Below are 27,312 nucleotides of genomic sequence, written 5' to 3'. Positions count from 1 at the left end.
TTTTTTGGATAATTTAGAATCAATATTTTCTGCGTGCTTCACACTTTCTGCGTACCTCGGCTCACAAACGTAACTCAACTGCCCAATCAGAAGCGGCAGAACGCGATTATCCGTCCCACATCCTTCTCTCCACCCACCTGAAGGCTGCTTGACTGACCCATAGCCTCCAAAAAGCTCGGATCAGAGGTTGACTTTGAAGATGCAAGTAGTTGTGAAGCTCCTTTCCTCAGAACAAATCTCATTTCCCGACTGGTGAATTTTTAGATCTTTCTTTTGACGATCATGGCCATGTTTTCACCCCAAATGAATTCTACCCCTTTCTCAGTAAAAGACATCCTCAACTTGGAGCAGAACCATGAGGACATGGGCTCCATAGATCTGTCCCCGCGGCTGGATGCTCCCTTTCCAACCTCCTCCTGCATGCTGGCTAAATTCAAGCAGGAACCCTTTCTGGAGATCCCGTCCGAAGTCCCACTCTTCAGAGAAGACCACCATGAAACCAGGGCCAGCAAAGAGACAACTCTGAACTTCCCCACTGCCTTTTATGGGAAGAATTTCTTGGAAATGGACATTGTGAAAGAAGGAAAAACGGATACTGCATTTAACAATAAAGAGAGTAAAGGTGAGACTTTATTAGACACCAGTTACGGTGGCATATATGGATACAACATAAACATTTTAGTAAACATCTGTTCATGATGGTTGGTTTAGGCAATAATGATAAGATTCATTAACCAGAGCATAACTTATTTAAATTCAGACCTAAATATGTTTAGAGCAATAGATCAAATTAATTAATGAATTATACATAATTCTGTTTTTTAATCTATATGTATTACATCAAGCACACTTATTAAATTGCTCTCTGTTTACAAGTGGTATATGGTGATTAACTATATGGCATATAATTATCAAGTTAAAATAATATAAAATGATTTAGTTAGAATAAAAATCAGTTGGTGACAATGATTAAAGAAAATCAAGATTCAAGATTTATTTGTCACGTGCATAATTATACTAGTACAACATGCAGTGAAGTGCACACCAAGAAAGACTAGAACATATTTAATAGTAACTGTTTTTTTATGTCTGAAAATAAATTACACAAATACCCCAATTAACACAAAAAGTGATCAAAGCAATTTCACAGGTAGTCCGAACACAACATTACAGACTTCACGTACTGACCATCTTTACATTGAATTGTACCCAGTTTTAAGTGTCACAAGTGATTTGATACCTGCCTGACTGCTGATTTAATGATTTCATGCAGCAACACAAGGAACCACATTTTTGTACAATGTGAATCGTTGCACAAAGATATCATTTTTGCAATTGCTACAGAGATGCACAAATTCTGTTATAATTGCTAAAACAGTTGAATCTAAATACATATGAATATATGAAAAACAATTTTTATGGAGATGATTGTGTGAAAAGTGCAGTCAGCTGCTTTAGCCATAAAAGTTTATTTTTTATTGTAATGTAGCGAAAAAAACACAACCACATTCTCTAACTAACCATATTAATAAAATTAATAAAAAACAGAAATTGATTTATCATCATTTTATCTTAATTTTAACATAATTTTTTGTGTATTTTCTAGTTCCATCCATAATTACTATTTGTACCCCCCAAAAAAAGGAAATCTGCAATAATAATATTTCAATTAATGACTCCTATAATCTCTCATTAGATGTCTGCTCATCAGAAAATAATTCTGTGGACCCGCTGAAGTCTGAAGATCCTGATCGGCCCAAACAGAGGAAGAGGCGGAAGCCAAGGGTCCTCTTTTCCCAAGCCCAGGTCTACGAGCTGGAGAGGCGCTTCAAACAGCAGAAATACCTCTCGGCCCCCGAGAGGGACCACCTGGCCAACGTCCTCAAGCTCACCTCTACCCAGGTCAAGATCTGGTTCCAGAACCGACGCTACAAGTGCAAGAGGCAGCGGCAAGACCAGACCCTGGAGATGGTGGGAGTGCCCACCATGCCCACAACCAGGCGGATTCCGGTGCCGGTCCTAGTCCGAGATGGGAAACCCTGCCTTGGGGAGACATCGGGGTACAACATCAATCATTTCGCTTACAACACCTACCCTGCATTCAGTAACTACCCCAGTCCGGGGTGTGGCACAAACTACACCTGCAACTACAACACTGCAACTGCCCCAACAGCCGGCCTTCAGCCATCTGCAAACAGCGGCAATTACATCAATTTCGGAGTCAGTGATTTTAACAGCGTCCAGACCACATTCCAGTCCAGTAGTGGGGTTTCATCACTACATGGAATCAGGACCTGGTGAACTAAAGAGATCTTTGGAATTAAACATCCCAGTGCAGGCCATGTATTTATGATATCTCGTAAGCTTTTTTCCCACTATTTTTCTCGCTATTACCCAGTGTTTGTGCTATAATGTCGAACACAGCTTCTCTGTTGAGAATCTGTGCCACTGAGAGCCATTTATCAATTGAATTGTTCCTTTTAAAAAAGCTGGGCAATAATAGAGCCCAGTCGACTGAAATCAAAAATCCCCATATTCCCAAAAGCACCACAGAATTATTTTTACTTGTGTCATAAATATATTTTAGTGATGCAAACATTTAAATAACATATAAGTAGGAAATGAATGTAAAACCAATCAAATGTATTGGTATTAGCATGACGTAATATATTGATGGATCCCATCTGAAAAGCATGTCAATTTTTTTGTGATATTTGATTTAGATTTAAAACAACTGACCATTTTCTGGTGGAAAAGTCCAAATATTAGATCAATTGTTAAGATTAATATGGAAAAATGCTTTATGTGGACAAAGTTGCATTGATTTGTTTTATTATATTGATCCATTTGAGTAAATGATTGGACAGTGATTGAGCTATTAAAAATATTGTTATTATTTTTCTAATACTGTGCAGAAATAATTTTGGTGTAAATACAACAAAAATAATAATTACAATAATACTTCCTATCATTTCTATTTTTACATTATCAATTTTAATTATCTCTTTTTAAGTGAAACTGAAGTGATTAAAATGTTATCGGTAATGGTAACTTATACTAACCTTCATAAAAAATCATATCGCTTATATGCGTCATCATTATTACTGTTCTAATAAGATGCTTTTAAGCATTAAAATGTGAAAGGATTTTAAACATCAAATTAATTGCCCTCTACATCAGCGTCAAGGAGAACATGGCTGCAAAGTGTGATTCATTATGGATGGTTTGGGGTCCATACATTAACTCGTGTCAAACAGACTTAACGCAACCGGCGTTAAGGTTGGCGTATGTTTAGTGTCAGGTTGAACCGTTCAAGTGGCCATTATGGGCTTTCATTCAAACTGTTAAAACAAAGAGACGCGGTGTTGTTTTGGCCTATTTTTACGTCCATCTGGCGAATACATGTGGGGTAGTATACATACCGGACATGCTGTTAGTTGGACTGATTGTTAGTAGGCTGATCACTGAATTATACGGCTGACGTGTGTCAGAATTTGAATCAACACATGAACCCGACATCATCCTCTCAGTACCATGTCGACGTCGCTGCTGCGTTGAGAAGAGTCCCGGAGAGCTGAAAACACCGACTGGAAACTTGAAATGGATGGTGATGGCACCAACAGAGAGGACAATAGTGTCAAATTGTGCTCATTCATTCAACCAAATTGTGTATTTAAAACACAGGAATGAATAATAATTAATCCATAATTAATTAATTCATATTTTCTGATTATTATTGATTTTGGTTTGAAACGATGTTTAACGTGAAATCTGTACTTGATAAGACAGAAGTAAACAGAGCCGTGCATTCGGGACACATGCAGGTGGGTCTCCGAAAAAGAAAAAATGGATGCTGAACTGTGCCATTAAGCAGAAATATTTACACTGAGGCCCATGTTCTGCCAAGCTGATTTGACAGCTCGTCACAGGGAAGTGGGCTGACCTCGGTGGGGCCGGGATGGGGAGAAGGGGGGGGGAGCTCCTGCCAGCCTAAATTTATCCACTGATGAAACACAGCCTTCCACTGCAGTGACTAGATTTGCTCTTTAAAACCGGCCCAAAGCTACGTCATCTCCTTCAGAAATCTGGTCACTACTGAGTTAGAGGACAAGTAGTAGCATATCATTCTCTGGAGAAAGAATGGAGCAGTAAATGGGAGGCTAAGGGGATCAAAGAAGGCAATGAAAATTCAATTTGTTGCATGGGTTGATGCATGTCGGATGTAAACATTTCATGTCCGTATTTAGAAAAGTGAAGAAATGGGGTGAGTTCAAAGCATACACACAAAAACGTAATGTAAATGGGGAGAAGCGGAACAAAAAGTGTAGATGCATGTCTGTTCAGTGTTCCTGCATCATTCGGAAATACGAGATTACAAACGAGCACCGATCAAGTGAAAGACTGTGGTCCAGTTGGCCTCGAATGGATTTGGAGAGCCATCCCAAGTGCGCTTCAACATGAAGAGGAGAAGCGACTGAGAGTTACAGTTGTCTGCACTTTAACAGAGTAAGAGACGGACCCTCGTGTTCATGGCGAGCCGGTTCTCACCTCAATTCGTTCATTTTCTTAATTTACCGCTGGGAGTCAACAAATAAACACTTTATCCAGATGACTTGGATGACAGCAACATGGAGTTCTTGGAGTTTCCCTCCGTGCAGTTGCCTGGTTGAGCCAGATTCTCGGCAACCAGCACCCCTGCCTCCTGCATCTGCCTCCTCTTCCGAGGTGCTGAAAAGAACGAGTCAGATAACACAGACACGTAGCCTCAAAAATAACCCAGCCTGGGCCGAAAGAAAGCTGGGTTGGGGGTGGTGGGCCTGGAATAATCTCCTTCCCTGGCTCTTTTATCGGAGGAAGGACGGGGGCGCATGGCCCAGCTTATCGCCGGCGCAGCGATAAGAGAGGTGGCTTTTGCGGGAGCGTTTCCTTTCCACTGCTCGGCTTATACCCTACCAGGCAGGCGTGCACTGGGCTCGGGGCATGCCAAGCTAACGGCACACAGAGAGACGCAAGGGACGGGAGTTTAACTCAACAAACGCTCCTGTCAGGCTGAAGGTGTTATTGTGACAGCAGCCAGTATCTGGCCTGGATGTGCCGTGTGGACTGGGAAGGCTTTACAAACGACACATTACCATATAGGGAGCATTAAGAGGGGAAAAAAGGAAATGAAGACAGTTGCTTTCTTCATGATTTTGCAGTAGATTCCATTATTTGTTCAGAACATTAATTAACAATTTAATTCAATAAGGTAGTCTGTGCAGGTAGTGCTTATAACAGTGCATAGAGTGGGGAGAAACAGTAAATATGTATACACACACACACACACACACACACACATACATACATACATACACAAAATAAATAATTAGATTATACAGTAACAACATTTCTAAAATCTAGATTTCATAGACAGATTTTGGAGTAGTTAAAGGCTTTTATTGTTGTTACACAAGCCATTTGAACCTGATTAGATGACTGTAACTGTCTACCAAATTGCTCTACGTTAGTGCTAAATCAACAATAAATTACTGTATTGTGATTTTACTATTATTATGATGTCTTTAGGATTCCCTACTGGCTGGTTACAGTACAGCTTTATCTCTGCCCAAACACAGCATACATGTAGGGGGCACACATGGATCTTACCTAACTGGTCAGATCTAATATGCTTTATTAGGCTGAATTGGATGATTGGTCCACCTCAGTTCATTAAAACAATACATGTAAACCTCACAATACACCAAATAATAAATATTTAAAACCAATCACAGAACATAACCCAATGTGCAAAAGTAAACCAGCCGCACACTCCATATTGTGACATCAAACTTTACGGCAAATAAGAAAAACAATTAAGTAAGCAGGAAGCTAGTGTTGAGTGCTATGCAGCTAAAGTGTATTACTATGTCCATTGGGAACAGTGGCGGGACCCAGAGAGTGAAACCAGTCACTGATTAACAACATCTATTCTATTCTATTCTATTCTATCCTCAAATTACCCTGTATGGGGGGTATGATTGTATATACTGGTTTGTGCTTGTTGAATTTAAATGAAATACAGAATGACAGATTTGAATTGTAACCAAAAGGTTTACATGCACTGCGCGTATAACGCATCCCGTGCTCTTATGTGACATGCACTGTTTATTTCAACAAGTGCAATAGTTTTGTTTTCATTATCAACATTTCAGCCTAACCATTGCAGGAAGCATGTCCGTCTAATTTTGGTTGAAAATCCAGGCACGATGTTTTCAAAGGAATGGGAAAAGTCTTTTCTTCATAATGTAAAGGACAGTTGCCAAAAACAGACCTAGGGCCAAGAAGATGAGGAGTTTGTCTGTGAGTTCTCTCCGGTTGTACTTGGTGATGAGCTTTCTGCCCAGCTGTATTGTCCCTGTCATGGCTTTAAACTCTTCGTTGGTTTCTTGCACTGTTCGTGAAGACGTTGCTACAGAAAAGCAAACATAAAGAAATCAGACCGCATTTATGTGCAAAGAGACATGTGAGAATTTGATTAAAAGTAGTGTTAAAGAATACAGTACTGTGCAACAAATACAGTTGTGTGAAACAAAACATAACTGTTTATTGCAGAATTTCCTTATTTTATTTTTTACTAAACCATTTGCACAGTGCTGTGTGTCACACAGGCTCACCAAGTGTTGTCATGGTTTCCTCGCTCTGCTCTACCTGTCGTGCCATCATACGGCTGATGTTCATCAGACTCTCAGTGATGTCACTTGATGTTTGAGCCAGGCTCTCTTTGGTAACCTTTCTGATTATAATAATAATGATACATTAATTCACTACTTTGGGTATGCTTTGGGTGATTGATAAACTCATAAATTCTGCCCGATCTATTCCAGTTACTATGTAGGCATGACAGATAACTCACCTCTGTCTTAGTGTATCTCCATCTTTCAGCAACTCTTCCTTCTCCAGATTGTCAACTGACTGTTTACTGGTCAGATTAGCTTTTCTCCAGGCAGTTCTATTACTAGGGGGAAAAAAAAGTCTGATTTAATTTGGGACATTAACTTTGAGTGTCCCAGCACTGTTTAAAATTCTAAACGTATTTTGTCCATTTTTGTACCCAACACCATGAAAGCACAGATGGTTTGGTAGTCAGTTGAACTGGTAGGTAAATTGGTATATAGATCTTTAGCAGGCTCACCTGACCATCTGTTTTCTGTGTCCTTCTACTTGGTTGAGTAAAGCCCGTTTATCTGATTCTCTATCCTGCTCCCTACCCATCTGCTCCAGATCCTGCAAAATGGGAGATTTCAGTGACATCCAGAAATATTGGTAATTTTGATAGATCCCTTCTGGATCCCAATAATAGTCTACAGTAATTCCCATGATTCACTGCAGAACTTCCCTTGCCGAACGCGGCCGGCCTGTAAACTGCAGCTGAATCTGTGCAGCTCTGCGCGCGCACCTGCAAGAAAGTTTGCAACCCTAAACAGTACACGGACATATAACCAACAACAACAGTCTCACTTGTATACGGTGCCGGATTTGGCCGAATTTCTCCTTCACTTGGTAGTTCAGGTCAGTCAAAGTGGTCTGTGGTCCCATACACTCAGCGACGTCCTGTCATGTGAGCAAGTGGCCGTTTCTAAAACACGCAGTCTCAACAGCATTAAGAGGTCAAGCACAAAGAATGTGTTCGCTGCAATAAAGAATGTGTTGACTGCATTTAATGGAGAGGGCTTCCCATTCATTTGGACTGATGGACAGAGTAAAAAAAAATGACTACATTAACGCCATTTCCAACACATACATATAAGGACATATAAGTGATCAGTGTGGTCGCCCTGGTTTACCTGGATCAACGCTTTTACTTCCAAATCATACTTAATTATTTCTTGCTGACATAGTCTTACGTGCACATCCACGGCAGCCGCCATTATTGACAGAAAACTACGGCAACCCGCGAGGCGAGAGCGGCAACGACGACGAAAGCAAAAAGAAAAAGAAAAAGAAAAAGAAAAAGAAACGGTCTTTGGCGCCAACTACTGGCCAAACGCGCGAATTTAAAAATCGGAATAATCTGCCTTTCTCAGTCCCACAAGTGGGAAATGTGTAAATTAAATTCGATTTGGTGCCACCTAGCGACGCGGTGGTCGCCTTTCAAATAAAGTGCGCCGCTTTGCTCGGCAACTGGGGTTCCACCGCGGCCACCTATTTTTTTTTTTTTTTACCAGCGTCCGTATACGCCGTTTTGATCGCTTTAGTGCGAGGTTATTTGTTTTCAATTCGCATTAACGCGGACTGTGAGAAAGCAAGGCTGGCCCGCGCCAAAACATTAATCACAAACGCATGTGCATGCTAACGAATGTCTTGATGTTGTGGTAATTGTCCGTTTTAATCAGAAACTCGTCGACATCCCAGATCAGTCGTCGTATTTATTTGTCTCTCTCTTTTTTTTTTTTTAATGAGGTCAATTCCGAACGCGACAAGGCGTGTCGCGTTTCGCGCGCCGCACTTGGCGCATTATGGGATCTGTAGTTTTCCCTTTTGTGTTGTCGGCGGATCATTCGAGGACTTGATCTGCCGCAGCGGGCCGTGATGGGTGCATATTCGGCGTGGTTTCACCAATTAATCTAGTGCCCGGTTAATATGGGATTTCGGCGCGGATTAATGTCACACATCGAAAGTACTCCGGTGCGAATCGCGGAGTGCTGATGAGAATCCTGCACAGATCGTTCTTACCTGCAAGCGTCGAACAAAGGCGGGAATATACACTGATTAGTTGGGATTAGTCAAAGGATTCCGTTTAATCCACATTCGGCACATAAACTGAATGCCGTGGACGTGGATTTACCCCTCACTGTGTTTGTCACACTGCGGATAAATGTAATGGCCTGATAAAAACAGCGTCCCCAAATGTAAGGAAAAGTGTCTATGAGATAAGAGTGAATGCAGTTAGATAACCTTGACCTGTGCCTTACATTCATATAGTTCTTTCATTTGAAACAGATCTCCAAATACACAGTTCAAGAAACCTGTAAAAAAAAATGCAACAACGACGTTTATGCATAGGATTGTATACATAATAATAATACTTTTATTTTTTTTTTAAATTATTTGTCACTCAGAGAACAGGGTCTTTCTTCTGTTTCCTTCTTAGCTAAATGAAATGGTTGGAATGCCACCCCTCCTGCCCCCCGCCCCCCACCTTAAACCCCTGCCTGTTTTTCGCACCTGAGACCTTCCTATGGCATTATTTATTATACCATTAACACCATGGTGCCAGAGCCAGCCAACGTGTGAGCTGTTATTTGCATGTCTCTTAGCGTGTGACGGAGAATGATTTTACAACTTTTTTCCCGAAATCTAGCAATAAAACTCACACCCCCCAAAATTCTCCATAAAACAATAGTGGGATTAACTGGGTCAGATTAGTTCAGGTGGTTGTTTTGTCCCCTCTTCCCAAAAAAAGACTTGTGAATAAATATCAAACACGATAAATAATTCCGCTACATGCAAAAATGGTTTCAGTGACAGACATGACAGATACCAACGATCTGAAATGTGTAAAATTTAACCAGTCTAGGGTTCCCGCAGGTTTCCTAGCATTGATTCTCCCAGAATTCTGATGTATAAGACTATTGCATTAAAAATCTAATGTGCTCAGATTCATATCGAGTTCACTTGCCGGAGGTCTGCAGCCAGTTGAACATCTGCTGATGGAGACAGTGTGCAGATGGGACATTTCGGTTCGGGCAAGGACGACCCTGACCCGGGACACTTCAGAGCAGATTAAAGACTGGTGCTCAGAATCACTTTTTCAGAGCAATGTCACCTGTAACCAACAGTTGCCACAGATCTCCTGCTTCTGGAACCTTTCAAACATTTATTTGATTACATATATTTTCCACATACACGGGTACAATAGATGATATAATTACTATATCATTATTTCTATTATAACAACAAGAAAATGAGATGGGATGATAAGATGATGACTAAGGCTACTATTAGTTTCTCAGAATTAAATATATTAAAGGGAGTCAGAGGTCGTAGCCGCATTTGGGAGAGTGGGGGGGGGGGGTTTCCAGGCTGATATCAGACACCACGTTATGATTCTCTCACCCTCAAAGTATTAAGCATGTAATTCTGATGGTAGAATTCACGTAGGCGTAATCAGTGTGGGAAAATGGCAGAAATAGACGTTCCCAGTAAATGTATGTGATGCTTTGAAGTGCGACCAGGCCCCCCTCCTCCTGTCACTTCACGACGAAATGCGAAGGCCGGTGGGGGTGGCCCGGGAGCGTGGCTGTATAAATGCGCTGACCCCGTGCGAGAGATGTCACTCCATTTCTTTATCCGTGTTTTGGAAGCGACGCCATCCGCTCGCCTCGCACCGGGAAAGCGATGTCCGGTTACAGGACGGTGCTCGCCACAGCGGTGCTGTCCGCATGCTGCCACCTGCTCGCTGCCAGGGCCTGGTAGGTGCTGACCCCACCACTGGGAAATCGCTAATTACAACTGCATTGATCCAGGATCATTTGTAATTCATTTTTTTCCCCTTCTATGTATTTCTCTACAGGTCTGCTAACAACTTCTTGATGACGGGACCAAAGGTGCGTTACGGGTCTTTCTTTCCAACATTCCGACATTCGGGGAAGACTGTTTTCATTACTACGACATCGAACCAGATTTTACTGATTTCTTGCACGTTCTCGTACATTTTAGGCTTATGTCACCTTCTCGGGCAGCGTGCAGGCCGGTGCACGTAGGGGCATCGAGGAGTGCAAGTACCAGTTTGCATGGGACAGGTGGAACTGTCCTGAGCGCGAGATTCAGCTACCTAATCACAACAGGCTTCGAAGTGGTAAGGAGATCGTAAAAAAAACATGCCTCGGACCCAGAGCCGCAAATGTTGTGCGTTTTGGTTCATTCAACGTTCTTCTTTTCGCGATGACAGCTACTCGGGAGACGGCGTTTGTCAATGCCATCAACGCCGCAGGAGTGATGTACACCCTCTCCAAGAACTGCAGCATGGGGGACTTCAGCCACTGCGGCTGTGATGACTCCAATGTGGGCAAAATAGGCGAGTTGTGGTTCCTGTCCATTACAAGGCAATGAACTTGCGTTACTGCACCGCGCGCGTACTAAAGTGTCGCCGTGTCTCCGCGCGTTGGCAGGGGGCCGAGGCTGGATCTGGGGCGGCTGCAGTGACAACGCGGACTTCGGGGAGAAGATCTCCAAGCAGTTCGTGGACGCCCTGGAGATCGGCCATGACTCCCGGGCCGCAGTCAACCTGCACAACAACGAAGCTGGTCGACAGGTGAGTGTTCGGCGCCTCGGAAGGCCTGGCTATTATATAAATATATTTGATATAAAAATAAATGAAATAAAAGAAAACAAAAAAAAAAATCGCCATTTAACACGTGTCCCATATTTTATGGTTCAAATACTGCATGCAGGAAGTGAAAATACATGCAATATTACAAACTGTCATTCGGTGACCGTTTTGGGTTATTTTCGTGTCCCGGCCAGGCCGTCCGGGGGACCATGAAGCGCTCGTGCAAGTGCCACGGCGTCTCCGGCAGCTGCAGCATCCAGACCTGCTGGCTGCAGCTGTCCGACTTCCGCGACGTGGGCAACTACCTGAAAATCAAGCACGACCAGGCGCAGAAGCTGGAGATGGACAAGCGGCGCCTGCGCGCCGGCAACAGCGCGGACGGCCGCGGCGCCGTCGCGGACGCCGTCGGCAGCATCGCCCGCACCGAGCTCATCTACCTGGAGGACTCGCCCGACTACTGCGCCCGCAACCTGAGCCTGGGCCTGCACGGCACCGAGGGCCGCGAGTGCGTGCACAGCGGCGACGGCCTGTCGCAGTGGGAGCGGCGCAGCTGCCGGCGGCTGTGCCACGAGTGCGGCCTGCGCGTCGAGGAGCGGCGCACGGAGACCGTCAGCAGCTGCAACTGCAAGTTCCACTGGTGCTGCACCGTCAAGTGCGACACGTGCACGCAGGCCGTCACCAAGCACCACTGCGCCCGGCGCGGCAAGGGCCGCCGCGGCAAGGGCGACGCGCGGCGGAGGCACCACGGGTGACCCGCGCGCGGGGCGGAGGGCCCGCCGGAGCACTTCTGGAGGCCAGGCCACCTGGGCCTCGGTTCCCAAACTTCACGTGGACTTCATGGCACTTTTGTCGTTCTCGCCAGGACCAGGGTTTACATAGGCTATTATTTAAGAATTACGGTTGCGTCGGAGTCTCCGCGACTCGTACCAATTCGAAGCATTTATGTGACTTTTTTTTATATAATGCTGTAATAACAGAATAAAATATTACCAAATCTTTCAAAATGTACAGGGTGGGCCCTTAATAAAATGGGAATGGTTGGTGACATTTTAGAAGTGGTCAGAAACTTGTAAATAACTTGTAAAAAAAAAAAAATAAAGAATAAAGTTACGTTAACACCATTGTTTTTCTTGTGAAATTACCAATAAATTTGATGTGTCACATGACCCTCTTCCTATTGAGAAAACAAAAGTTGGATCCAAGATGACCGGCTTCAAAATGGCCACTAGGGTCACCACCCATCTTGAAAAGTTTGCCCCCTCACATATACTAATGTGCCACAAACAGGACGTTAATTTCACCAACCATCCCCATTTTACTAAAGTGTATCCATATAAATGGCCCACCCTGTACATCTTTATTTGTCATGTACCCAGCGTGAGGTGCAGTAATCCTGCACTAGGGTGGTAGTAGCCTAGTGGGTAACTCACTTGCCTATGAACCAGAAGACCCACTTACAGGTTCAAATCCCACTTACAACCATTTTGTCCCTGAGCAAGACGCTTAACCCTAAGTTGCTCCCGGGGGGGGGGGGGGGGGGGGGGGGGGGGGGGTTGACTGTCCCTGTAACTACTGATTGTAACTCCCTGTGGATAAGGGCATCTGATAAATGCCGTAAATGTAATGTAAATGCAATAAAATGATAACATCCAAATTCAAAAACATTTTAAAGAATTATTTAGTGCTTTACAAATTCATTGTAGTGTTTTGGTAAAAAATCATACAATTGGCCGTTCAATGAGACGAAACCACCAGTAGGCTTGTGCAATGTTTTTATTGTGGAATTTGCTCCGTGGGAACCCTGGATTAAGTGATTTAAGTGATTAAGTGTCATGTCGACAAATAAACTGTGAAATCTTGAACCCCCCCTCCTTTGATGTCACTCTTAGGCGTTTCCCCTAACACCCAATGAGCGCCAATCATCTGGCCCTGATCCCCAGGACAAAAGGTGAGACCCCCAAACTGGCAGCTCCACCCCCCGGCCCCGCCATTCCAGTTTAAATTACAGCCAAACTTTGTGAGCAGTGGTCAGATGCTTCAAGCTCCAAAACAGAAAGCCATGGCCCACGCCATCATCTGCTGCCTGATCTTCATCCTATGCCAAAGAGTTCTGCCGGGACGTGCTTGGTAATGATTTTTATTCTCTATTCCAGCATTGCAATTTCTGATGACAAATTAGAATTTAGTATCTGGAAGAAACCTGCAATTCAGTTACAATATAGGCATGTAAGCAATTTTATTTTACCAGGGGAATTTAAAAGAGCTTTTTGCTAACTAAACGTAGCCTTAGATAATTTCTAGCTGTATCACAGGCAACTCTGTCTAAATTATCATGCCATCAAACACAAAAGGACTTTATTTCTTGCTAAATTGCATTGTAAAAAATATTTAAACAAATGTACCTGATTAGTTTTCAACATTTTACAGTCTGCAGCAATGCTCTACTTAGTCTTTGTTTGTTATATACTCTATATCAACTATTTATTTCCTTTATAATGCTCGCGTACTCTTCCATTGTACTGACATGTGGCACTTTCTTGAACCTTAGTGGACTTTTGTTGTCCAGGAAACTGTACAATGACAATAAAAAGGTCTTGAGTCTTCTGCTAAAGTTTTTTTTCTAAAACAACTTTGCAGAAGACTTGTTCAATTTGTTATTTTTGTCATCTTAACTTTGGCCCAAACGTCTGGTCCGTATTGTTGTCAGATTTCACCGTGTCTTATAGCTTTCTCCCTCTTTTCTCATTCCAGGGCTCTCAACAATGTCCTCTTGACGGCACCAAAGGTAAATAGCTGGCTCATCTGCTTCAAAATGGCCAGCTCGTGTTCTGAAATGCTATTACCATTACCATTTACACATTCTATCTGTGGCCACGAATCAATACAAGTCTAGGGTAATGCACCAGGCGGCGTTTTTAACTGCAGATTCTGCATATATCAAGTTATTACTGTAAACTTAAAAATATGGCCGTGTTTGTTTCACCAGGCCCCTCTGACTTATACAAGCAGCGTGCAAGCCGGCGCGCAAAGCGGCATCCAGGAGTGTAAGTACCAGTTTGCGTGGGACAGGTGGAACTGTCCCGAGAGCGCCCTTCAGCTGTCCGCCCCGAGAGCGCCTCGCAGCGGTACGTATGACATGGAGCTAAAGCCCATATCACCGCTTCTGGCAAGAAAAACACAAGAGCAACGGGCTCAGATCACTTATAATGCGTCTCCCACAGCTACAAGAGAGATGTCTTTCGTCCACGCGATACGCGCCGCTGGGATCATGTACACCCTCACCAGGAACTGCAGCCTGGGAGAGCTTGTCAACTGCGGCTGCGACAACTCCAGAAATGGCAAAATTGGTGAGATATTCGCGACTGCGTTCATATCTCTTTGCGCTTGTGACGCTCGTCCATGGAAATCTTATTCAGACGTTTGCAATTCGAACCACGCCAGAGCATCCCTGACTCCTGCTAGTAAGGCATAGTCACCGAACCGTTAATGTAAGGGGTCAGGGGTAGGGCAGAACGTACGTTGACCTGGTTTTGTCCTGCGCGTCCTAAAGAAATCATTTGGGATTAATTACGACTGCTTCGTGCAGGGGGCCGCGGTTGGCTGTGGGGAGGCTGCAGTGACGACGTTGACTTTGGCGACCGGATTTCCAAGCAGTACATAGACGCGCTTGAGACGGGACAAGACTCCAGAGCTGCGGTTAACCTGCACAACAACGAAGCGGGCCGACTGGTGAGTCAAAAGGAAACTTTACATGTTCACTATCTGAAGATCAGGCCATGCAAGGAATGATGTGAAGCGCCCTGATTGCAACCATTTGTATTGTAAAAATGAGCTTACCGTTCAGAAACAAACACGAACAGCAGCCCATTGCCGCTTTGAGCCATTGTGAGCAGTACCTGCTGCTTGTTAGCCCGTGTTAGCAAGGCCAAGGAAAAACATGGCAGCATGTTCAGAGATACCTGTTTGTACGAGGCATGGAAGAGGCATGTAAAAACAGAATGGCATATAACTAACACTTTTTAATTCACCGTTGATGCACGGTGGAGCCATTTTGAATTATGAGGTCAGGGGTGGTGGATTCTGTTTGATTTTTCATATCAGAAATTGAATATGATGTTTGATGTAGACTTTCCAAACAGGGACTAGAATGGACAACATATGACACAACAAGCAAGCTGTACATTGTAAATTCTTGGCTCAGTGAGGAGCTACTGTGCTAAAGTGCTACTCTCTTCTGACAGGCGGTGAAATCGACAATGAAGCGCATCTGCAGATGCCATGGCATGTCGGAGAGCTGCAGCATCCAGACCTGCTGGATGCAGCTGTCCGACTTCCGCGACGTTGGCAACCACCTCAAGGTCAAACACGACCAGGCCCAAAAGCTGGAGATGGACAAGAGGAGGATCCGTGCAGGCAACAGCGCAGAAAACCGCGGGGCCATCGTGGACGCGTTCAGCAGCATCGCCCGCACCGAGCTCATCTACCTGGAGGACTCGCCCGACTACTGCGCCCGCAACCTGAGCCTGGGCCTGCACGGCACCGAGGGCCGCGAGTGCGTGCAGAGCAGGGACAGCCTGTCGCAGTGGGAGCGGCGCAGCTGCCGGCGGCTGTGCCACGAGTGCGGCCTGCGCGTGGAGGAGCGGCGCACGGAGACCGCCAGCAGCTGCAACTGCAAGTTCCACTGGTGCTGCACCGTCAAGTGCGACACGTGCACGCAGGTCACGGTGAAACACGTGTGCGCGAGGAGAACCGGGAGCCATGGACAGCACAAGCGACGTGGTAACGGGAACAAGTCAGTGCACTGACCACCACGGTTCCAGGGACAAATCCTCAACTCTGGCCCAGTCTCACCTTAAGGCGCAAACCTAAACCTAAACTCATGCCCACGTGATGTTTTAATTGAGGAAGTCCTTGGTGTCAATGCGGAACTGTCTGATTAATTGTGAGTAATTATGAATGGCTGAGTTGAGGTATCAGGCATCAACAGATTACATCACAACGGTTGTATAGGTTCAAGAAACGGGCTTTTCGCTGCCAGTTGTTATTTGACGTAATATTGTGCCTCGTATGACAGCATGAACCAGACTTCTGTGACACGGGAAAGGGATCGTGGGGGCAGTTGTGTAAATAGAAACATTTCGGCCTGCATCTCATGCAGCAGTGCCTGCTGGATTTTTGTAATTTGTGCACTTTTTTTATGCCACGTCTGTCAAATCTGCTTAGTTCTGTGAAAAAAAAATATTTATAGGCTATTTAAATATTTGTGATGTGAATAAATTAATCGAAACGTTTATTGTGAGCAGCTTGCACGCGAATGTCATAAAGTGATTAAAAGCCACAGGCCATTTAATTTGGACGAAGCAGAAATGACGAGTGTGTATTTACGTCCAAGGCCCGTGGGAAGCGCCCGATCGCCGCGGCGCGATGAATACGGGAATCCCACTGAATCCACTAGAAGGGATTATCGTCGTGTAGCGATTCACACCTCGCAGCGCTGATTTAGCGCCACTTTGATATGCGGGCCCGTACATCTGCACGGGGCCGGCTTCCGCGGGACAAAACCCGCCGCCGGGAGCGGAGGAAGCGGCCGCGTGTCTGCCCGTGTTTATTCGGCGGCGCACAGACCCACCGCTGCGCCGACGGCCCGGGCTGCATGACAAGGAATCAAAGCGAACCCCACCGAGCGCATATGCGCGGACGGGCTTTGAATCTGGGAAGCTGCGGAAGCGCCAGATTCTGATCTCGCGAGAAAAAAAATACATGAAAAAAAAACCAGGATGGTCGAACGGCGAGAGGGGGCTGGGGGTGCATTTGCATTAGAGCATAACGGGATTCGTCGCGTGCAGGCAGAACACAACAGCTTGCAAAAATCTTTTGACATACACGTGTTTTGCGTGTGTACTACGAAACCTATAGTGATGAATTATTTACTTTTACATACAAGATAGAAGAGAAGAGCCACTCGCAATATGGCGGCGACGTCAACGTACGACGTACGATCACAAGGCGTCTGTCTGTCATGCGTTGCAGCGTCGCCAAATAATTTCTCTTTTTTTTTGCACCATGTTCCGATTTAGTTTCCCCCTCCTTTTAGGATCAAATACAGGACAGTCAGGAGTTAATCATTGGGAATGATTGCAAGGTTATCTGGTCACTTATCAACATGAAACTCCATGCAGACTGCAAAATACACTAAAAAAAGTGTTTTTGATAAGGGTCCTTGGACTGCTCTGAGGCACAGTTGCTGAGCCCCAGTCACTGATCTATACAGCCTAAGGCTTGGAGACTGTTTGTTTGTCTAATTATGGGTGGCATTTATGATACCATTTGTTACTTGAAATACAATTCACAAAGTGTACAAAACAGATAATAATATCTCTATAATGATTCACAAATAATCAGGATAAAAACTTACTTCATGTCAATAGGAACCTCTACAACATTGTACAATCAGCATTTCCAATATCTAAAGTACTTTCATCACAGAAATAGTAAACACATTACACTGTAATTACACCAGCATGGGTTCAGTCAACATCACAGCCTTTGGCTGCAATTTAAGACAGAAGCAGGTCTTGAACATACAGTCTGATCTGGGCCTAATTTCCTGCGTGATCAAGTTAATTTTTTACAAAACAATCAACATCATTTATTGTTTATGTGTGTTCTCAGATGAAGCTCCATGGCTGTGACAATGTGGTGAAGAACACCAATTCCAATTTTTGTATGGTTCTCAATACTGCACTACATCTGCTCTACATTTTGACACACACACTGTATATGTGTGATTTCTACATTTCAAATGTATGTGGTGTCCACAACTACATTGGCCTGTTCACTATAGACCCCTACCCCGTATCTCCACCATGTAGTGCAGCTGTATGTTCTTCTTTCCCTTTATTAATGGCCAGAAACTGATTAGTGATTAATGGTGGCTGCAGAGATGACCAAGAGATTTACAAACATTTCCCCAAGTGCACATCTTGTAGGTTACCCATACCCAGCATTAGGCAGAACTGTGGAACATTCATTCTAAAATGATTTGCAATTAGTTAGGTGTTAAAGGTTGTGGAAAATAATGCAATATGAGAAAATATGAATCATTAGCTTATTGACATCAGATAACGTGGGCAGGATGGAGGTGTGGTCACATTTCAGGTTGATTAAAAACTGCTGAAATATTGAAATGTGAAGCATGCCCAGGACTGGCTTTGGTCAGAAACCGACTGTTGTTCTTATTATTGGTTGGAGTAAGATCTGTTGTGTGCAGTGCCATAAACCAGAGTAAAAGAACAGGAGGGAGGTACTGGTGGGAAAAGCGCAATTAGCCAAAATTTTTCTCTTTACGTGTGAATACATTTCCCCAATCACTCTCTCCTGTAATTCCGTAGGTCAGAAATGCCAAAGCAACAAAGTCATTGTCAAAATACACTTACCCAGTGCATCGGAATATTGAAAATGATTTATTTAATCACACTGCTTCCAGCACTGTTTGTTAAAGTAATCAGACACTCAATAGTGATTTCATCTTGGTTTTGAAATCTCTAAAGTTATACTGCAGTGAGTGAGAATGCTGTTCCCATAATGTTGACGATATCTACGAAGACCTGGATGAGTTTAAAGCTGATGACCCCTACATTGTGGTCATCAGCGATGAAGAGCAAGGTGACACTCATGATTATGAAACCCCTCCTTGAGATCCCACGGCCTTTGACCATGCAGCGGCCAGAGGATTATATAGGTATCTTTACATCATTTACAATCAGAGAGAAGACAGATATACCGAGAAAAATGGTACAGAGACACAGGTATTAATTCGGCATCCACCAGCCAATTGGTTGGTCAGCACAATCTCCTGTTTCAGGTCAGTGAATGCCCATCATTGCAGCGACATATTACATACACACATATTACATGCAGCAAAAAAAGTCACACACAACACTGGACTACTTCCTCTCAGCGCGTGTGTTTGTATGTGTAGATAATGATAGTAGACCTCACACCCCTCAGGCACCCCAGAGACGACACTATGCTTCCACAACACAAGCAAGTGAACCGAAGACAGCGCCTACTTACAGAAACTATCCGATTGTTAAACATGTAAATGTCTCTGCCTCGATCCAGCACGAACAATGCCACATTATCACACCAGGTAAACTCCTGTTTCTTCAAAAATATATTTTCACTTAAACATGTTGTCTAAAGGACAAAGCCACGCAGTAGAGAACCGAGCCAATCAGGTAGGATAAGGCTCTTGAGTATTCAGCAAATTGGCGTTTATTGTGCTATAATCAACGTCACTGTTTGAGTAGGTGGTGATGGTAAGCTCATCAGCATTTGCCAGCCGACAAGTGTGCCACCAATTTAACAAAAAGCAACCTGTGCAAGTGTTTTCTTCATTAAAATAAATGCAGATAAAGTGTCTAATTAGGCGTATGTGTAATTGTGGACATCAAATTAACCGATTCATTAGGCATTAGGCATTTTGAATTTAATTTGAGTTCTGTCATTTCCAGCACGGGTCTGATCAACAAGAATCTCGGACTGGGTTTGAGTGAATATAGGTAAACCAATATCTAGACATATTTGTGGAAGCTGTGTGTGCAATCGTAACCAAATCTTTATAAACGTATTATAAACTGCTTTACGTAATTTTTGCAGGTCCCTTCCAGGCCAGTTGACTTACTGATAAACGAGACATTCTTGCCATTCAGACAAACTATTGTTAAACATATAAAGGGTTCTTCACACGTCTATTGTCACAGGGACTGATCATCTTTATTGTGTGTGTGTTGGTGTGTTAGAAGATGGACCACAGGTGGTACGTAGGGCAGTTGTGTAGCAATGAAGCCTAGAACACTCTCAGAAACATTAACCTGGTGCGTCTCCATACAGTGCACACAAACGCAGGCGCACAATAACAGCACTGGCCATCAGGCACTACACAAAATATAAACTCTCCCTGAGTGTGTAGGATGGCGCCTTCCTCGATGGGTTCCAGCAACCAGTCCTACACACTCATGGTCCTCAACCAGAACAAAGTCTACAACATACAGATCCGTTACCAAGGCAACCTGCGGAGCTACGTCCTGGGAACTGGGCTGAAGAGCACCGAGGTGAGCAGCAGGGAATCCTCCCTGATGAACCAATCACGTGGCAGCAACCACAAGAGGGCGGCACAGCTTAGAGGCAGTTGGAAAAAAAATTAACACTTGGTTTTTGGGTGCCGGTTACTGGTTTTCGGCAATGGCGTGTGCGTTTCAGGCTTTCTCCAGTGTAAAGGACATTATCAGTCACTTCAGCACCACAGAACTCCTGCTGATTGACGCTTTGGACCAAGACATCAAGGCTCAGCGGCAGTGCTGTCTTCTGTACCCTGCAGGATTTTGACTTGTGTGGCAGCCAACATTTACTCATCACATAGCAAATATCTTATCAAACTATAAATACATGTATAGTCACTTTCAAATTCAAACTATAACATTAAAGGAGAACTACTGCAACAGCAAACAAGATCTTGAACCTGTTAACATTAAATGTACTACAAATGGTTTCAAGGTATTAAGAACAACATTTTACTGAGTCAGCAGTTTAAAAAGCTAATGAAAAACTGTGTTACTGGACTTGTCTTGTGTGTGTAGATCATGTGACTGTGTTTGAGCTGTCACACTGTGCCGGTGTTGGGTTCCGATGTGGTACGGGGTGGAAAACGTCGGGGCAAAAAAAGCTGGGGAGTTCGATGAGTTTGGATCCTCTTCAACGTGCATTAGCGCAGACACCTCTGGGTGTGTGAAACACACTGTGAGGTCACACAGCAGGAGCTCAGCATGCCCTTAACACACACAAACAGAAGCACAAGCGTAACATCTAAAATCTATCATAGAAATTCTTATACACCCATGACTTATTAATCTTTTCTCTATTATTTATTACAATGTTCAAAACTGTTACAGAGTATAAATCTCTACATGAGTAAATAAGTCTATTGCAAGTGATTGGTCTTTTTAATGCGACTGTGACATAAATGCATTTATACACTGAATAGAGTGAATGAATGAGAGCAAGGAAGCTGGAGGAAATTAACAGCTTGAAGCCCTGGCAGGTCCATGGCAGCTTATGGTGGAGCTAATTGGCCTCTACTACTTCACACACCTGCCATGTACTCCAGCTGAGTGGAAAGAGAGTCCAGCTGCCTGAGCATGCTTTCCAGTGCCGCGATCTCACACCCCTCCGAACGGTCCTCCGCTCCGTCCATCTAAAATTAAAGCAAAAAACAGAAAAAAAACCACCATGATTAACCCATCACACTCTTACACAACATGAATCTATCACATTGATCATTAGTTGGTCTGGTGTATGTTGTGGTTTTGTCAACAAACTGCATCACTCAATGTCAGGGAACACTTTATTGGGCTAAAAAAGAAAGACAGAAATAAGACAAATGCAAATCGCATCGTTCCCACAACACACCCCACTCGGCTGAAGGGTCACTCAGAAGGTTCCGCGGAGGGACGCAGGACCTCCTCACACCTGCGGATCTCTTCCATCAACCTTCTGAGTGAGGTCTGTCTTTCGGGGTCGGAGCGGAGCACAACCATGTCGTATGCCATCCAGGTCAATTGCACTGTGAACAGGCAGAGAGAAAACCTGTTCACCTTGGCTTCAGAAAATAGACTTAACAGCTTCCAATATTTGTTAGTCAAAATTTTTTTATATATATATACACGCACACACACACACACCTAAGTTTAACCAATGAGTTTAACCAATCTCTGCTCAACTAATTGAGGTGGAGTTAAACTGGGACATTACAGGTAAAAAACACAGGTAGGTGAGATAATCTGCGGAAGGTTTGGCAAATATTGTACATTTAATCTGTGATGGTACAACTGTGGAAAGATACACCCCTACTTGTTGGACACAGAGAATTTAAGAAGCTTGCTCTGGAGAACAGCATTCCCGTGAACCCTACACCTTGTTCTGTGTGGATGGTAGACGGCCTCTACCAGCTATACCTGCTGTGTTTTCCGTGGCCTCGATCACTCGCTCCAGCTCTTTGTTTAACTGCAGATTGTCCGCAGAGCCGCTTCCCTGAAGGCCGGCATCTGATGGCGAGTCGGTCATCTTTAAAACAGCACATCAGTCTGGTAAGTTGTGCACAAGGTGGGCCAGGAATGGGGTGGTCGTGTGGTCCACGTCAGGGAGGGCCGACTTCATGGCTCACCAGATACTTAATAAGTGCAGGGCACCGCTGTTCGGCTAAATAGTTCAAATTTGTTTTGTGCAACCCTGACACCGTAGCACTAAGGAAGAGAGGGTAAAAACTGACCTTGGTTCAGAACAAATTGAATTAATATTTAATTTTTTTAATGCCATTGACCAAAAAGCAGTATTATTTTTTCATAACCTCAGCTATGTTAGTTATACTAATAAAAAATATCTATCCAGTGAAGTTGGAATTTAGAGTCAATCCATCCAAATGTAACTAAATCCGACATAACGTCTGACTTTTCGCCCTCAAAACGTAACAGCAACTGAGGGGTTCGAATGAATTTAATGAGAAACCTTTAAGCATTTTTCGGAACACTTCCGGCCTCATTTTCTTTAGTGTTTTTTTTTAAATACATTTTTCAAACTTACGTTGAAGGTTAAAACAGGACTGAAACGACGTCAAAGATTCGCGCTTCGGTCTGACTCAACGAACACGCTGTTACGGTGTTGTGGCAAAATGTCGCTCCGGTTAGAAAAAGAGCCCTTCAACTGGGTTGCCAGATATGGTAAAAAATAACACGCTCAGAAGTTCTTTGCAAAAAAGATCAAATGTGTGTATTTGTGTACGAGTATATGAATGAATATTCGTTTTGTAATCCGTAGGGACAGAAAATCCAGCCATGGTGTTCAATAATGACATATGTGGCCATCACATTCCTCAGTTGACTTCGTAATTCCAGTCAAAGTCTATCATGAACACCCAACAGGACAGCCCCATATTTATCCTATTGGACAAATCTGAACATTTCTAATTATTTTTTAATAATCAGTTTTCGCGAGCTTGGTGGAACTTTGATTGGTGGTACAACTTTGCAGAGGGCCTGGCAACATACTCAAAAGCAAGTTGTAACATTTCCCCACAAGACCAGTATCTAAAAATCAAATGTAAATCTGTACTACAACTACTACTTCTACTACTACTACTACTAATGATAATAATACGAATTCTAACAATTAACAAAGGAGGATTATAATTGTTTCTAATTCTTTGATTCAGACCAATCATTGAAGTCAGACCAATCATTGAATTAACTTGCTTTAAACTTCTGAATTTCAGCTCAATAATGTCCTGTATGCATAACTTACCACCTATGACAATGATGCATACCCTTTCTCCCTAGTTAATGATTCCATCACAGGAGGACCAATGAGAAAACTATAACTTGTTGCAAGGTAGGCATAAATAAGACAGGTAAGACCAGGAGGAGATGCACACGGATGGCAGTGGCAGCAAAACATCAGAGCAGTCAGAGGGATTATATTTACAACAGAAATTACTGAAGAGACAAAAGATCAACTTTTACAGATAGTTTTTTAACAAGAAGTGAAACAACTGGAGAAGAGGAGTACTTTTCTTGGAGCACTAGATGTTCTGACACGCAAAACATGGCATCATTTGACATCTTGGGAGAATCACCCAATCAGTGCAGCCCCCAATTTCCCAGCCTTGGTCAGGAGCCTCCAGAGATCAGCCTCTATGGAGAAGACTTTTTTCTTTCTCCATCGCTACCCAGCCCTCAGCGCAGCGCTCCCTCATCATACGACCTACCTGACTACACCTCTGCACCCAACCCCTATCTGTGGTTTGGCAACACCGGGATTAAGGGGACCCCTTACCTGCCAGGGGTTATAAGTGGAACAGGCACCCCATTTATTCACCAACACTATGGAGGGCAGAGGCCATACCTTGGTACAAGTTCAGGTGGGACTTCGAGTGGACAGGTGGGATGGTTTTCTCTTCCTTCTCAAGAGGACCTGATGAAACTGGTCCGTCCTCCGTATTCCTACTCTGCGCTCATTGCCATGTCAATCCATGCGGCCCCAGACCGACGGCTAACACTCAGCCAGATCTACCAGTATGTTGCGGACAACTTCCCATTCTACAACAAAAGCAAGGCTGGCTGGCAGAACTCCATACGGCACAACTTGTCTCTCAATGAATGCTTCAAGAAAGTTCCACGTGATGACGACGATCCAGGTCAGTAGCTTCTCTTGCTGCATCAATACAACCAAATACGCAATAAGCAAAGCGTTAAGAAGAAAGCACTAAACTCTTAAATATTTAGAGGTATGTTTTGCGTGTAACGTAATAAACCCACCAGAATGGCACCTTCATATAATTTCTAAAAACAGAAATGCAGCACACTGGTATTATAATGCCAATTGATAGTGGAAATAAAAGTGAAACTATCTAATTGCTGACCACCATCTCTGTGCAAAAGAGATCACACTGTGTAAAAATGTAAATAATATTTTGTTCATGACTAAAACTGTTTAATTGTCGTGTGGGCATCTGTCTCACTGTTCCTCAAAGGCAAAGGAAATTACTGGACATTAGACCCCAACTGTGAGAAGATGTTTGACAACGGAAACTTCCGTCGGAAGAGGAAGAGGAAATCGGACATTATGAGAGCAGAAGCGGAGCTTGAAGGCGGAAATACAGAGAGCAGTCCTAAACCCCCAAACCTAACCAGTGACACTTCAATTAACCCTGAGAAGGTCCATGAGAACCACAGCCCTTGCCTGAGCAGCTTCCTGACAAACATGACCACCATGTTAACAGGGTCAGAGACCAATGGAGATCCACTTATGCAAAGAGGGGTGGTGGGCTTCAGCCAAAATGAGTGGACACCCCCTCTTTCCACGCAGCCTCACCTGTCCCCCTCACACTTGGGTCAGTTTAGCACCACCCACTTTTGCTCCAGCCGCAGCACAACTGAAAACCCTCAAGATGCAGCAGAGGTGTAGACCAGGGGCTACCATAGACTGTCCATTTTGACAGAAATTGTTGTAAAATTTCTCTCATAATCTGTTTTTAAATAGCACTTTAATGTTCTTAAATGTATAAAATGTGTTTAGTATAATGAAAAGTCCATTTAAATCATATCTATTTGATAGACTTTGGATTAATGAAACAAGAACAGTGACACTGCTCAAACAAGAACACACACACACATACTTATGTGACTGGAAGTTGAAATAGTTCCCACGGTGAAAAACTGCTGATGCAGATCTGATTGTTCCAATTATTGCTGACAGCCATTCACTTGTCTCACATGCTCAGGTGTGTGCGGGTGTGTAATTGTAGGTGTATTATGAGGGGTTAGTATGCATACTGTGCTGTACAAATTCGAATTGTTATGAAATAACTAAATTATAATTTTCTGTAACAATATTAAATATTACTATAATTACTGCCTAATATTAAATCTTTCTTTTTCAGCCTGTCAGTAACATAATTGACAAGTGTGTCTGTGCTGTCATCACTCACGGCTTAAAAAAAAAAAAAAAAAATTATGATATTTTTATTTTTCTTGTTTGACTTGTTTAAATTACGAAAGACCGGGGGAGAGAGAAAAAGAGCCTCCACTCACCAGCGGGGAGTGTTGAGGGGGTTAACTGGTATTCACACCCCTGGAATATTAAATCTTCACTCTGACTGATGCTGACTCACCCAAAAACTTGTCTCACTATTTGTGCTTTCATTGCACCAGCTGTGACATTTTAATTCAGTAATTCTAATTCATCCAATTCATCTGCAATGTGCTGGCATGAGATTTAGCTTGTTTTCCTGTGTCAGACCATATTGGATTAGACACGTGCCACGTTGTTTCCCCCAACAACATTATGACCCTGTTTACCAAACTTATACGCACTGTTGTGGGTACTTTATTGACCCGTATACATAAAAAATATTTGTAACATATTTACTCTGGTGCAGCACGGCATCCTTGTGGCCCTGACTTCAATGTGATTTACGTCCTGCTGGAAACACATAATGACAGAAAAAATGATTGGCCAAATTTCTAGGGGCTCTGTAGCAGTCTTGGCAACTACTGGGAATTACAGTCCTGTTCAGTCTTTAACAACACCACTTACAAAAGGGACCTTCTATCACAGAATTGAGCTGTTTTGTGGCACAAATGCATCTTACAAATTCTTTCCAATGTTAATTCATCTTTAAAACCATTAAATTCACAATACAGCCAGGTGAAGTGATTCTGAGAGAAACGTGAGATCTGAACACACTCAAACCCAGGCTGTGGTTTGACACAGTGGCATTGTCGCTCATGTATACAGCCAGGGCTGACAAGATAATTTTAAAGATAAAAAGTTTTTTTTTTTTTTCAGTTTATTTGGTGAACTGTCCTTTTCCCTTGAAAAATAAAAATGTGGATTTTGTTTTGGAAGGACAGTGCTCCATTTGCACAATGGACAATGATTAGCTTTCATTAACAAGAAGGTGAGTTAGAAAAAAAAATGTGTGCTTGATATCTTCCTGATCTGCAGCTTCAGACTTCTGCTCGTATTACTGCTGATAACAGCTGAACAATGATCTAAAGTGCATGTTGGACATGTGAGTGCGTATGTGTGTGAGAGAAAGACAGACGTGTACGAGGCTATTGGTGGGTGGGTGAGATTCTGCACTGGAGCTAAAAACAACAGGATGTTTTACTTCCTGAGGTCACAGGTCACGGGCTCGGTTGGACGTTCTCTGGAAAACCTTCTGTGTACCGACTTTTACAAAACACATATAATTAAATCCCCCAGTCATGACTCAAGCACAGGCATTACACAATATGGAAATTCAATTATGAATGCAATTTGTGGCACATATCTGCATTCCGTAGTGTCTATTATTATGTATTAGGTTTATTGTTATGTTCAGGGTGACTTTAACGCCGCCTCACACACACACTTCACAAACACGCACACACACCTCACACGTT

The 27,312-nt window shown here is 43.4% G+C and overlaps 5 protein-coding genes and 1 long non-coding RNA gene across 7 annotated transcripts; 4 read left to right on the top strand and 2 right to left on the bottom strand.

The window, feature by feature from the left end:
* The first annotated feature begins 282 nt into the window (after nucleotides 1-282).
* nkx2.5 (NK2 homeobox 5) lies at nucleotides 283-2,389 on the top strand. Its single transcript, XM_028960844.1, has 2 exons — nucleotides 283-622; nucleotides 1,697-2,389. The coding sequence occupies exons 1-2, from the start codon at nucleotides 283-285 to the stop codon at nucleotides 2,299-2,301; spliced, it is 945 nt and encodes a 314-aa protein (XP_028816677.1). The 3' UTR covers nucleotides 2,302-2,389.
* Nucleotides 2,390-5,170: 2,781 nt separating this feature from the next.
* Nucleotides 5,171-7,971, bottom strand: bnip1a (BCL2 interacting protein 1a). Of its 2 annotated transcripts, XM_028960846.1 has the most exons (6): nucleotides 7,824-7,971; nucleotides 7,498-7,590; nucleotides 7,172-7,263; nucleotides 6,893-6,994; nucleotides 6,654-6,772; nucleotides 5,171-6,448 (listed from the first exon to the last, which is right to left on the bottom strand). In XM_028960846.1, exons 1-6 carry the CDS (start codon nucleotides 7,905-7,907, stop codon nucleotides 6,252-6,254), a joined length of 687 nt encoding a protein of 228 aa, XP_028816679.1. In that variant the 5' UTR covers nucleotides 7,908-7,971; the 3' UTR covers nucleotides 5,171-6,251. The 2 variants fall into 2 exon arrangements, with proteins under 2 accessions (XP_028816679.1, XP_028816680.1); XM_028960847.1 differs by having other exon boundaries at nucleotides 7,172-7,726; nucleotides 7,824-7,925.
* A 2,585-nt stretch (nucleotides 7,972-10,556) lies between these two features.
* On the top strand, nucleotides 10,557-12,168 carry LOC114768278 (protein Wnt-8a-like). Its single transcript, XM_028960470.1, has 5 exons — nucleotides 10,557-10,586; nucleotides 10,699-10,837; nucleotides 10,931-11,056; nucleotides 11,151-11,293; nucleotides 11,506-12,168. The coding sequence occupies exons 1-5, from the start codon at nucleotides 10,572-10,574 to the stop codon at nucleotides 12,061-12,063; spliced, it is 981 nt and encodes a 326-aa protein (XP_028816303.1). The 5' UTR covers nucleotides 10,557-10,571; the 3' UTR covers nucleotides 12,064-12,168.
* Nucleotides 12,169-13,219: 1,051 nt separating this feature from the next.
* LOC114768550 (protein Wnt-8a-like) lies at nucleotides 13,220-16,116 on the top strand. The gene is made up of 6 exons (XM_028960905.1): nucleotides 13,220-13,259; nucleotides 14,038-14,096; nucleotides 14,298-14,436; nucleotides 14,533-14,658; nucleotides 14,898-15,040; nucleotides 15,553-16,116. Exons 1-6 carry the CDS (start codon nucleotides 13,220-13,222, stop codon nucleotides 16,114-16,116), a joined length of 1,071 nt encoding a protein of 356 aa, XP_028816738.1.
* Nucleotides 16,117-20,934: 4,818 nt separating this feature from the next.
* On the bottom strand, nucleotides 20,935-21,796 carry LOC114767939 (uncharacterized). The gene is made up of 3 exons (XR_003743006.1): nucleotides 21,782-21,796; nucleotides 21,464-21,566; nucleotides 20,935-21,143 (listed from the first exon to the last, which is right to left on the bottom strand). It is a non-coding gene; the product is annotated as an uncharacterized LOC114767939 (long non-coding RNA).
* A 537-nt stretch (nucleotides 21,797-22,333) lies between these two features.
* LOC114767938 (forkhead box protein I1-like) lies at nucleotides 22,334-25,680 on the top strand. Its single transcript, XM_028959878.1, has 3 exons — nucleotides 22,334-22,458; nucleotides 23,704-24,560; nucleotides 24,897-25,680. Exons 2-3 carry the CDS (start codon nucleotides 23,969-23,971, stop codon nucleotides 25,328-25,330), a joined length of 1,026 nt encoding a protein of 341 aa, XP_028815711.1. The 5' UTR covers nucleotides 22,334-22,458; nucleotides 23,704-23,968; the 3' UTR covers nucleotides 25,331-25,680.
* The last annotated feature ends 1,632 nt before the right edge of the window (nucleotides 25,681-27,312 follow it).

This window comes from Denticeps clupeoides, chromosome 18, assembly GCF_900700375.1.
Source record: "Denticeps clupeoides chromosome 18, fDenClu1.1, whole genome shotgun sequence".
In the NCBI taxonomy this organism is placed as follows: domain Eukaryota; kingdom Metazoa; phylum Chordata; class Actinopteri; order Clupeiformes; family Denticipitidae; genus Denticeps; species Denticeps clupeoides.
The sequence above is the reverse complement of the archived record's forward strand: the minus strand, read 5'-3'. Positions and strand labels throughout refer to the sequence as shown.

Bases quoted from the DNA above. Each gene is read 5' to 3' on its own strand.
- nkx2.5 (XM_028960844.1), top strand. From the start codon at position 283: ATGGCCATGTTTTCACCCCAAATGAATTCTACCCCTTTCTCAGTAAAA. The intron at 623-1,696 runs GTGAGACTTTAT...ATCTCTCATTAG, and splicing joins TAACAATAAAGAGAGTAAAG to ATGTCTGCTCATCAGAAAAT.
- bnip1a (XM_028960846.1), bottom strand. From the start codon at position 7,907: ATGGCGGCTGCCGTGGATGTGCACGTAAGACTATGTCAGCAAGAAATA. The intron at 6,995-7,171 runs GTGAGCCTGCTA...TTTTCCCCCTAG, and splicing joins CACAGAAAACAGATGGTCAG to TAATAGAACTGCCTGGAGAA. The intron at 6,449-6,653 runs GTGAGCCTGTGT...GCTTTTCTGTAG, and splicing joins GGAAACCATGACAACACTTG to CAACGTCTTCACGAACAGTG.
- LOC114768278 (XM_028960470.1), top strand. The intron at 10,838-10,930 runs GTAAGGAGATCG...TCGCGATGACAG, and splicing joins TCACAACAGGCTTCGAAGTG to CTACTCGGGAGACGGCGTTT. The intron at 11,294-11,505 runs GTGAGTGTTCGG...TGTCCCGGCCAG, and splicing joins ACAACGAAGCTGGTCGACAG to GCCGTCCGGGGGACCATGAA.
- LOC114768550 (XM_028960905.1), top strand. From the start codon at position 13,220: ATGAGCGCCAATCATCTGGCCCTGATCCCCAGGACAAAAG. The intron at 13,260-14,037 runs GTGAGACCCCCA...CGTGTCTTATAG, and splicing joins CCTGATCCCCAGGACAAAAG to CTTTCTCCCTCTTTTCTCAT. The intron at 15,041-15,552 runs GTGAGTCAAAAG...CTCTTCTGACAG, and splicing joins ACAACGAAGCGGGCCGACTG to GCGGTGAAATCGACAATGAA.
- LOC114767938 (XM_028959878.1), top strand. From the start codon at position 23,969: ATGGCATCATTTGACATCTTGGGAGAATCACCCAATCAGTGCAGCCCC. The intron at 24,561-24,896 runs GTCAGTAGCTTC...TGTTCCTCAAAG, and splicing joins ACGTGATGACGACGATCCAG to GCAAAGGAAATTACTGGACA.